The following is an 11,974-nucleotide window of genomic DNA, read 5'->3' on the forward strand; positions in this document are numbered from 1 at the left end:
CCGCCAACAACCCCCTTCTGGTAAAACTACCAAAATCACGAATCACTGCTCATCTTCACTCTTTCATTCCTCTTTTTTCCCGCCTTTGGAATAAACTTCCTCACTCTATTCTTTCCCATTCTTCCCTCCAGGCTTTCAAAACAGCTGTTCACCACCACCTCTTATCTTCCCCCATCCAAATCCTCGATCTTTTCTACCCCCGATAATCCACCCAAGCCCACTTCCTTCAATTCTCCTGCTTTCCTTCCTGAAAGTCCCTTTAATGTCCATCTTCCCCTCGCCATGTTCCCCGTCCCATCCCCATCCCTCTCCCTTCCACAGTTCACCTGTGTCTGTTCCCCAATGTTTTGTCCCTTCCACTCCCGCCCCTCTTGTCTCATGCCTCCTTGCTGTGAGTTGTGTGTTAGCTCTCATACGAGCCTCGACCAAGGTATACAAAAAAAAAAAAAAAAAAAACTGCAATGATTGATTCCATGACCATGCTGATGAATGAAAGTAAGCTGATAAGTCCATGGTTAAGGGGATCGGTTTTTGCACCTTTTTTATGCAATGTAGTGAGTGATTTGGGCTCATTTGCAAGCAGATGGAAGATGACCTCGGGCAAATGACAGGGTGAAAAGGGCAGACACAGAGAGAGGATGTGTAAAAGCAGCAGATCAGGTTTTTATGACGTGTGCTTATGCTGTCTGGTGAAGTTTCAGAATCAGTCGAGGAGGCCAGAAACTTTTATCCACATTCTCATGTGAAAAGGACACACAGTCCAGAGCAGTAGGGTGGGTACAAAGAGTGAGGGGTTGGGATATGGGATTTGGAAGCAAACGCATAATTGATCCTTCTCATGAGTGAGTCGGCTGTTGTGCCATTTAACGTAAGGGAAGGGATGGAATTGGGAGCATACACCAGAGACGGATGTAACAAGGTGCCACCAGGTTTAATAGGATGGAGACGAGTTTGAAAGTTAATTTTTGAGGTTGGACAGATGTTGTTTTCTGACTCTCCTGAGAGTGGATGCACATTTGATGCAGACTTTGTGGAGTATTCTGCCACTGTCCTCAGTAAGCTTTGCCTTTCAGGAAGAGAATGTAAGTTGTTGCAGAGCAGCAACCTCACCATGATTCAGTGTACCATGGGTGGGAAGAGGGGTGGGATAATTGAAGAGGAGGTGAAGCTCATCCCACCGGATGAAGCTGTGCGAGAGAGAGAGAGAGAGAGAGAGAGAGAGAGAGAGAGAGAGAGAGAGAGAGAGAGAGAGAGAATGAGAGAGAGAGAGAATGAGAGAGAGAGAGAATGAGAGAGAGAGAGAATGAGAGAGAGAGAGAGAGAGAATGAGAGAGAGAGAGAATGAGAGAGAGAGAGAGAGAATGAGAGAGAGAGAATGAGAGAGAGAGAATGAGAGAGAGAGAATGAGAGAGAGAGAATGAGAGAGAGAGAATGAGAGAATGAGAGAGAGAGAGAGAATGAGAGAATGAGAGAATGAGAGAATGAGAGAATGAGAGAGAGAGAGAGAGAGAGAGAGAGAATTTCTGTGGAAGAATTCCAAGGATGAGTTAAAGGGGAACCCAAACGCTGAGACTCCTTTGATGCTAATCTATCCCTTGATATCCTGCAAAACAGATATGATGCGTCTTTTTCCGATTTACAGGGATGTGATTTATAAAAAAAAAATTTTCACAGTTAAATTTCCATCTCCGATCTTAAATCATATTTCATCTCCCTTTATCTCTGCATTTTCAAATAACCCCGACATATGAAGAAACGCCATCTTTCATTGGACCAGAATGTCCTGCCGAGCCAATTAAACGTCGCCTTACCTAAACTAGCAGATCTCAAAATGATGATCGTCGAGAGAAAAGATGCTGCATGAATCAAGGAAATTGATAAGGGAATTAAGAAGAAGTTTCTTTGGGAATGGATGGCGAAAGAAGCCGTTATTCTTGTGAACAAGAAGTCTGTTAATGCACTTTATGAAGACTTCATCAGAAAATTAGACGAGCCCTTAAAATAATTGTGCACTTGGTGCAATGATCCGATCGACTATGGCGGCCGAGGTTTCAAAGCATTCCAGTCATTCGTCTTCCAAAAAGCACATACGGCAAGCACAAACTATTCAATTGCTGGGTCATTCAGTGCCCCTCTGAAGAAGGTGACATACGGACTAAATCCTACTCATGTGATCGACTCCACCATCAAAAGAAAGGAACCCCCCCCCCCCCACGACTAGCAGTGCCAGTAGGGGACTGCATCGTTAATCTTGAGGTACGTGAAGAAAATGGATATTTTGCATGATATGCAAAACTTTGAATAATGATGCTAAATTATTTAATTATGGACTTAAAAATAAGGACGACTGATATGTTTAGTGACTTTGCATGAACAGCATGATCTCAATTGAGCAATAAATATTTTTTTAAATCTGAAAATATTTATCAACTCTATTTTGACTAATTAATCAGCATGATTTGTCTTTCTTAATTCGAGTTTGAAATTTTTTTTAAAGACAAAGTATTTATCAACTCTATGCACGAGGAGTTGATTACCTCCGCCACCGAAGGTGAAGGAGGTTATGGTTTCACCCCCTTTCTGTCTGTTTTTCTGTTTGTGTACAGGATATCTCAAAAAGTTGTGGACGGGTCCGGATGAAATTTTGTGGACAGGTTGGGTGTGTGACAAGGACGAACTGATTAGATTTTAGTGAAGATCCGGATCCGGATTTGACTACTAGAATTTTAAAAGTGATTCTTCACCATTGAGAGATGGTGCGAAACCGATATATAGCACGATATCTCAAAAAGTTGTGGACAGATTCGGAAGAAACTTGGTGGACACATTGGGTATGTGACAAGGAAGAATTGTTTCAATTTTGGTGAAGATCCAAATCCGGATCTGGATACGAGAATTATTTTACTTTTAAAGTGATTCTTCACCATTGAGAGATAGGGCCAAAAACGATATCGAACTGTATAGCATGATATTTCAAAAATGTATTAGGCCCGATATGTTCTCATGCATCAGGCATTACGTGGCGGAGGTACGCGCTCTACCGAGTGCCCTGCTAGTTTTGTTTTGTGTTGCTAGTTTTGCATGTAATTAAGTTTATTATTGTTTTTCAGACCAAAACGATTTGATGATGTTAAGCATGGGAATTATGGCATGAAGGTTATGCAACGATTATTTAAGTTAATTTAACTAAATATAACCACTGGTAACACCTCAGGTTTATTTTTTAAATAGTTATTATTGATCAATAAGCACTTCATTGTTTCTACTTTTATTTCAGGCAATGCTGCTTTTGTTTTGGCGGAGAATTCAATTCCCTTTTCAATGGCACCTCGACTTATTGAAATCACAAAGGAAATGGCAAGAGATCCAAAAACACTGAATGGACTCTCCGTGGACCGGACCAGTGCATCCTGCAAAATGAAGTATGGATTGTCTGCTACAACGGAGAGGGACACACTCCGGAATTTAAGGTCCACTCACTTCCTCCTGAATATGGATGAATTGACGAGTTACAATCTTAAAAAGTTTCTTTGCATCCTTGTCAGTTTCCATTTACCTGTTCAACAAACATCTCTGATACATCACTTGTCCTCTGTCAGCTTGATAATAGCTGATGCAAACTCCATATTGAAGTCAGTCACCACTCTAATGGAATGGAAAGAAATTCGCTGGGAAAACCTTGTATCAGTCCTTATGGACTCCTGCAACGTGATGTGAGGTTCCAAATCTGGGTTTGACTGCTACATCAAGGACCCGCCCCTCATCTCTTCGATGTGGATGGAGACACATGTCATCATGTCCATAATACCACTCGACAATTTTGCCAGCTGTTTCACCATAGAATTGAGGGACTTCATACCGATATCTTTAATGACATCAAGTGGTCCACCAACTTGCGAGACTTTCTCCAAGAGATCTGTGAATTGATTGGAATTGGTTTCACAATGCCCGAGAGATTTGTTTCAGACAGATGGTCATCCAACAATGATGTGTCATTGTCAAATCTGAGGCTGTTCGAAGCATACACCATCTTCCACTGTTCTTTCCTCAACAAAGCTGACAAGTCTCTTTACCTTCCACAAAAAAGGTCTTTCACCAAAAGTGAGAAGTCACTTGAGGGAAATCATGTCATCCCTTGGTGCCAAGAATATGACTGAAGATGGGAAGAAGAGGATTTACTTAAAACTCTTCTTTACAAGGTTGGATACCCCTGCTGACCCTGAACTTCTATACTTCAGTCCTCTGCATGTTGAAGCAGTATGTGATGATGTTTGAGTCAAAGATACCTCTCATCCACAAGCTTCATGACAAGCAGATGGACCTATTCAAAAAGTTTCTTGTGTGTTTCATCAAGCCTGAGGCCCTCCTGAATGCTGGGCCATCACAGTTCAGACAGTTTGATTTAGATGCTAACGTGCAAAGAAACAAAGATCTGTTCTATGGAAGCTGTGGGTTACTGACTTCCGGGGCACAATTATGCAAACTAAAGTTGCAGTTATTTGCAGAAACTCATTTCCGCCGTCAGAGATTTCGAACTGGTTATCCCCACGCTTTTTGAAATAAGCAAACAAACAAACGGGGGGGGGGGCGGGGGAGGGGTATTGTAATGTGCTCCGTCCGTCCGTATGAATGTATCCGTCTGTCCCTAGCCATCCGTCACACTATCTCCTCATAAACAATTGTGTAGAAATTCACCAAATTTGGTCGTTGTGATCACCACGTGGCAAGAAGCTACAAGAGCGGTCTCATTTTTGGCCCAGCTCCCCGGGGCTGGGTCAAAAGGTGAAATGAAAAAATGCCATTGTGGGCATGTTTTTAAACTTTTTATCTTGCCAAAACGAAGTTTTTGCAAGATATGTTAGTCAGCATGTATGTTTTTTTATTTTATTTTTTTTTTGTTTGTTTGTCTGTAATCACATATAAAAAATTCTGCAGAGTACAGTTATCATTGGAAATTTTTGTAACTTCGCATATCAGAGGCCTATAGAGGTCCCTTTAAGTGCACAAATTTTGAAGGTCAAGGTCAAAGGTCAAGGTCACTTTGTCGCAAATCAGGGGAGTCGACGAAACCCTTATTTTTGAGTAATTTTGATCGGATCGTCTTCAAACTTCATGGGAATATAGTTCATGGTCTGGCGCTCAGCTGATTAATTTTTGGTGGCGATTGGCCTTGACCTTCATGGTTAGCGCCTGAGGTCAAACAAATTTGACCCCAAGGTCAAATTTTCAAGTTTTAGGAACCATATCGTGTAGTACCTCAAATTGAACACCTCGATGAGTGCTTTCTAGATATGTCAAGCTTGAGATATTATGACGTCATTTGGTGACATTATGAGGCAAACGCATATTTTTCATGGTTACTCTGTAGAACGATTCTCATCGGAATCTCTCGTAGGCAGATATTCCTCAAGGAGTCGCTCCTGGTGGATAGCAGCTCTGTTCACCTCAGTGTGACATTAAAGAAGTCACACATGGTCACCTTTTGGCAAGAGCAGGGTGACATTGTTTTTATTGTTTTTTTTTCAATGAAACTCTGGATATGCAGTGAACATTGGGGGATGCATGAAATATGTAATGATTATTTTGTTTTTGGATTTCACTCATGATTCATGCCCCAGGTGGGAGGCACTTTGGGTCACAAGGGTCAAAACGGGAAGAAGATTGGGGGGGAGGGGAAATTTTCTCAAAATTTGATATCGGGTCATTTCTGATGGAACTTTTTGCCATCTTTCAACTTTGCTTGAGGTGGGAAGTGTGGGGATCTGCGATGGCGCGCCATTGACATCGCTCTCGTTCTTTGTTTATGTCTCCGCTGACGAAGCTGCCAAAGGCATTGTTTTTAGGTTGTGCGTACGTCCGTCCATGCTAATTTTCTCTGTTTTCTCTGCAACCGCTTATCCGATTGACACACAGTTTTCACCATAAGTGTGACGACTCATAGAATGCTTTAATGGTAATTTTGACAACGTCGGTCGTGTGGTGTGGCAGCCATGTTGGAAAAAAGGAAAAACTTTAGATCTCTATCTCTGAAACTGCTCCATGGGGAAAAATTATACATGGCACATATCAAGTACTCCCCATGGGGAATTATTATTATTATTTTGGTGATGTTATAGGTGGCTTCGTTATGGTTAACATAAAAACTTTCAAAAATCTTCTCCAAAACAGCTGGAGATTGAGGCAAAACTTTACAGGTGTGACCACCTATCCATGAGGAACAAGTTTTCCACCTATGATGTTGTCGGTCACATGGTTTGACAACTTTGATTTTTAAAATTTATTTATTTTAATAAATCTTAAAAATACATCTTCTCCAGAACGGTTTGAGAGATCGAGAAGAAACTTCACTTCACCTACATGTTCCCCAAACCCTGGGATACCATGGTGTTCACGAATAATTAATAGGTCTCATGGTCTGGCAGCCATATTGGATTGAACGAAATAAAAAATTCTTTCTCTTGAGAATCGCTTCACCAATAGACGTGAAACTTCACCAATATGGTCTCGTATTCATGATGAATATGTGCTTTAAATTTCAACCTGATCGGATGCATGGTCTGGCAGCTGGAGTTGTTTAATTTTTTTTGAATCTGGGTTCAGGGATTGAAATCAAACTTGGTACATTTATGTATAATGTTGTAATCATGTGGGCGGAGACATCTGGGGACGTTGCCTCTTCGAAGAGTGCCCTTTGAGTTTTTTTTTTTTTGTATTTTTCTGTGGTGCAGTGCAGAAATACCACATTATACAGTCAAACAAAGTGGAGGTTCAGAAGGCCCTTCCAAAATCCTCATACTACAATACGGGTACTCCACCCAAACGTGAGTATCAGCCAGGTGTCATGGTAGTGATATATTTTGTCCCTCAATACAAATTTTTAAAAAATGGACAAAATGGGCTGCTTTGTACATTGGAACTTTCAAATGCTGTTCATGACTGAAGTTTGGTTTTTTTTTTTTTTCTTTCATGATCACCTACACTGTAGTACCTCGGACTGGGCTCTTTGCGGTTGTATGGCCTTCATCTATACAATGTTTTTATTTTTAGACTTTTGTGCAAATCTCAGTTAATTTGAAGGGTGAGAGAGAGAGACAGACAGACAGACAACACCCCTCAGGGCTGACAGGATGGCCTTGAGGTGTGCACACTCACCTCTAAGCTGTCTCGCCTGGGTTCAAATCTTGGCCCAGCTGGAAACTGTCATCCCCGGTGTTTCACAAGCAGGGTAATTCATCAATTTTGACTATCCCTCAGATGGACGTTAATATGGCGTTCTGTCTGCTGCCATTAGTTGGTAGGCGTTAATGATCCCACGGTGTCCTTTGTGAAGAGTAGGCGAGCTATCACCGGCACCATAAACAAATTACAAATTTCTGCCGAAACTACTTAGTCAAACATAAGGCCTTACCAACCAGTTTGTGAGACACTTTGGCCAAAAACCATCCCTGGCCAACCCCAAAAGGACATGGGATAAATTGTGGCTGTGAAAGAAAGAAAAAGACAGTGCAACCCTCCTTGCCAATCCCCCGAGAACAGTGGTTCTTAACCTTTTTACCACCACGCCCCCTCGAGTAGTTGGTCCTTGCCTCCACGCCCCCCCCCCCGCCCCCCACATCTTCAACCAAATGATTAAAAATCCCTCCTGAATTAAAAGGAAATACTGAAAAAAATGCGTGTTTTTAGTCTTTTTATTGAAAAAGAATTCTGTATAAGCAACACCCATATACACAGGATATTTAATGAGATGACATTTAATGAGATACTTGACATTGCTTCTTAGCTACCAGATCTTTAATGAGTGGTCGAATGCCAGAGAGAGCACATCGCAAGTCCCCTTCAACGTTCAGCTTGTTTCTGTACTTGGTCTTGACAGCAACGAGCATGGAAAATGCAGCTTCACAAGGATACGTGGATCCAAACATTGTCAGAATCCGAAGAGCTTGATGTGAGATCAAAGAGTAAACAGGAAGGTACGTGACCCAGAACGTCTCCAGATCCAGTTTTTTGAAGTCTTCTTCAGCCGAGAAGTTGAACTTTAACTCAAACTCCTCTTGCACTTCGTCTGAAATATCAGCTACTTCATATTGAAATGGGTTCCTAATGAACTTCCAGGCTTCGCGCTTCTCATCTATATCTGGAAAGTACCTGAATAATTCTGCTTTCAATTCAGTCAGATGGGTAATTATTTGTTTCTTTAACTCAGAATCAAGGTAACTGTGAATGAGAGCAGAATCCAAGTTAGCAAAACTGGCTGCATTTCCATCCTGAATTCGACATTTCCAGAGGTCGAGTTTGGTCATTAAGGCTCGAATGACATCATGGTGCATGATTATGTTGATGTTTTTCCCTTGGAGTTTGAGGTTGATGGCATTCAGCGTTTCAAAGATGTCCACCTGGAAAGCTTGAGATGGAAAAATCCTTAAGACTGGAACTTGTCATGGAGATCTGCTTTCTGCTGCGAATTTAGAAATGTTGCCACTTCTTGTCGTAGTTCATAAAGCCGTCCAAGCATGTTTCCCTTCGAAAGCCATCGTACATTTGTGTGGAAAAGCAAGGCTTGATGTTCAGAATCCATATCCACACAAAGTTGTTTGAAGAGATGACTGTTTAAGGCTCCAGCTTTGATGAAGTTGACTACCTTGATAGCCAGGTTCATGACATCCCTCATTTTAGCAGGTAGAGTTCTGGATGCCAAGGCTCCACGATGAAAGATGCATTGCGTACCTATAGCAGATGGACTTTTTTTCTTTCACTCTTGTTATGAAACCAGATTGCAAACCAAGCATGGCCGGAGCTGCATCAGTACACATCCCTACCAGCGAGTCCCACGAAAGTTGATTTTTCGGGAAGAAGTTCGATACCACTTGAAAAATATCTGTTGCTGTTGTATAACTTTCCATGGGATGGCAGAAGAGCATTTCCTCTTTTACACTATTGCCTGACATGAAACTAGCATACATCAGTTGCTGAGAACATTGAGCAACATCAGTCGTTTCGTCCAACTGGATGGCAAATACAGCAGAAGCTCTTACTTGGTTGAGAACTTGATCTTTGATGTCTTGAGACATTTCATCGATACTTCCCTTGACGGTATCATTTGATAGAGAGATTTGGGAAAGCTTGTTTGCACTATCCTTCCTCAGAACGAGCTCTGCTACACGCAGTACACTTGGTTTTATGAGAGTCTCTCCGATGTTGTGGCTCTTTTTGCTCTTTGCCATCAACATGGCGATCTCATAGGAAGCCTCAACAACCTTTGAAATCTGTTGCCAAAATGCTCAACTGCTGTCCATCTTAGCTTGCTTTGACTGCCTTTTTGCTTCAAAGAATGCCTTGGGTTTGGCAGCCAGAGCAGGATGTATTGTCTTCAAGTGGCGTTCCAAGCGTGTAGGCCGCATGCCATCATTGCTCAGAGTCTTGTAGCATATTACGCACTGGGTACCTGTGTCACCCTTTTGGAGGGACACAAATCCAAATCAAATATATTCATCAAGATACTTCCACTTTTTTGCACTCATTATGAATGATTTCGCTTAAAATGGGTACTGCAAATCTGTGAGAAAAAAAATTAAAATAAAATATACATTTTAATAAATTTAAATAAATGTTAAATTTTAAAATTAATTTTAACACAAAAAATGGTAGGCCGAGTAGCGAATAGAAAAAAAAAAGAAATTCCGACTTTTTTCTCCGGGCTCACGCCCCCTTTGGAAATTATTCACACCCCCCAGGTTAAGAGCCAATGCCCTAGTAAGGCCTTTAGAACAAAGTAGGTTATCCTTCATGTTTTGGACGATTGCTTGTTCATTTTGCTTTAATTTTATATCATTGTTGGTATTTATCTCTTCCATGAGCCTTGACCCCTTGTCACAACAATTTTACCTTGTTCCGTTTCAGATGTTATAATCAGGTTTTTGCCTTTTCATGCAGTATCTTTAATTATTTTTACAAGTGTGGTAGTTTGGGAGACATAAAGGGGCTCAATCATTTCTGTTTATTTCATTGCATGGCTTGACAGGGAAATAAATTTCTCTCAAAAAAAATCTTTAATACGTGGGATTTGTGCATAGCCAACATGGCGATTAAGAACAGTCTTCATTTTCCATCCAATGTTTTTTTTTTTACAGCGCGTGCGCTGTATACAATTGCACCGACTTTGAAATGTCCCCGGCGTCGTCTGCGGTGGGTCCAGTGTCCCCCCCACATGCCTCAAGACAGCCAATGACGGCCGTCCGGTAGATGCAGTGCGTAACCTCGACTGAAATGGCGACAATTGACGGAAATACCCGAGTATTTCAATGGAAATTTGTGAAACTAATGTGTTATATATGTGAAAACCATTTAATTTATTGCTTGACGGAAAAAAAACGAAGAAACGCTCCCCTCATGTACGAACGAACGAACGAACGAAAGACATCATTTCCGTCCACCATGGCATTTCGCGCCGAACGCAGAAAGCTAAGTTCTTCTTATGCCATCATTCTCTTGAATATTAGCCATAAACAAGTGTTTCGTCATGCATTAGTAGTTGAAATTTACTTACAATCATTCTTTTGCGGCCTCCTGCCACGCTGTATCGAACAATTTCGTTCCTTCTGTTATATATATATAAAGGTGCTTATCACAATAATAACAAGATTTTTACATTTCAAATATTAAGTACGCTTTTTAATTGTTTTTCAACTGAAAAAGCATAAATTGCCTATTTTAACATTAGTGTACTCATTTGATTCACCACACGCGCTGTATTGAAGAATTTCACTTGTTTTGTTTGTTTGTTTTTTGTCTCAGCACGTTCACGGAAGAATGACGACGAATTGCGCTTTGACAATGAATGGTTCAAGGAACGTCCCAAAGAACACTGGGTAGATCGTGGTCCAGAATCGAGGCACCAGGACAAGTTCGGCAACGCAATGCGCCGTCACGACAACTGGGATGGATACGGTTCTGGTTCTGGTTCCGTTTCCGGCTCCGGCTCTAGTTACGGCCGGTCTCCAGCCGGGCGTGGATTTGATCAAGCCTACAACGAGATGGGGCGCTACAATCCGCACGATTCTAACTATCGGCCCGAGAAGAGCTGGAGCTTTCGTAACGCGGCGGGTTACGCATCTGATCGGAACGAGCCGTGGTCGAGTGCCTGCAACTCTTAAGTTAGTTTATTAGAGTCCATATTTGTCAAAGGGCAGAGCAAAAGCAGCATGTTGGAGAGAGATTGACTTATTGTCTGTTTCCCTGATTGTGAGCTTTGTGTCTCTATCTGGAAATTGTTAGTGGCATCTTGTAAATATGCAGTTCTCTTTTCTAGTTTAAGTGCTAGCAAAAACAACATTGGAGATCAAACCAACGTGAACTTTTTTGTTGTGTTTCGCCTGATTGAATGAATTCAGCTCGAAAGCCAGTTCTGTCCATGTAGGAATGTGGAACTAATTCCACTTGTGGTGCATTCTTCCGACATTTGCTACGCCATGCTTGCCTTCATGAGTTGGGCAGGGAACAAAAGATTCTCCACCGTAATTGCTTTTTTTACATTGGCAAATGCATTTACTTTGATGAAATGATATCTAGTGTAGACTTGTTAATCATATTCTCTTCAAAAACTCAACTTGCTGTTTGTTCCCAAACTCCTTTACTCTTTTGTTCATTGTGTGTTCTTTCCCCCCCACCCCAGTTAATAAAATATAGATCTGTTCTGTCACGACTGCCATGCTTTCTACTTTTTTTTAACTGCTTACTGATGCATTTGTATCTCGTCGCAGGTAGTCACTCAAGGATGAACACACTTTAAACCAGAATGGCATTCGGAAGAGCGCATACCTCTGCCCGATTGACCACGTTACGTTTTGTGTCTCACTGATCGGCTGGATCTGTATCCGAACCTGCACGAAAATCTCATCATCTTGTTCTTGTCACCTGCGCAACTCGTCCACAAAGTTTCGTCTGAATCTGTCCAAACTTTTTTGAAATATCGTTTTTC

At 41.5% G+C, this 11,974-nt stretch overlaps 1 protein-coding gene across 1 annotated transcript in view; it reads left to right on the top strand.

Moving 5' to 3' along the window:
• LOC147014887 (heterogeneous nuclear ribonucleoprotein A1-like 2) overlaps positions 1–11,695 on the top strand; it is a 53,047-nt gene extending 41,352 nt beyond the window's left edge. The window contains exons 6-7 of the mRNA XM_085853303.1: positions 6,729–6,821; positions 10,792–11,695. Coding sequence (XP_085709429.1) covers positions 6,729–6,821; positions 10,792–11,150 — 452 coding nt within the window. The 3' untranslated portion in view covers positions 11,151–11,695. The remainder of the gene's footprint in view (positions 1–6,728; positions 6,822–10,791) is intronic.
• Positions 11,696–11,974: the final 279 nt, after the last annotated feature.

Source organism: Eptatretus burgeri, chromosome 13, assembly GCF_056783735.1.
Source record: "Eptatretus burgeri isolate ZD-2024b chromosome 13, Ebu_testis_v1, whole genome shotgun sequence".
Lineage (NCBI taxonomy): Eukaryota > Metazoa > Chordata > Myxini > Myxiniformes > Myxinidae > Eptatretus > Eptatretus burgeri.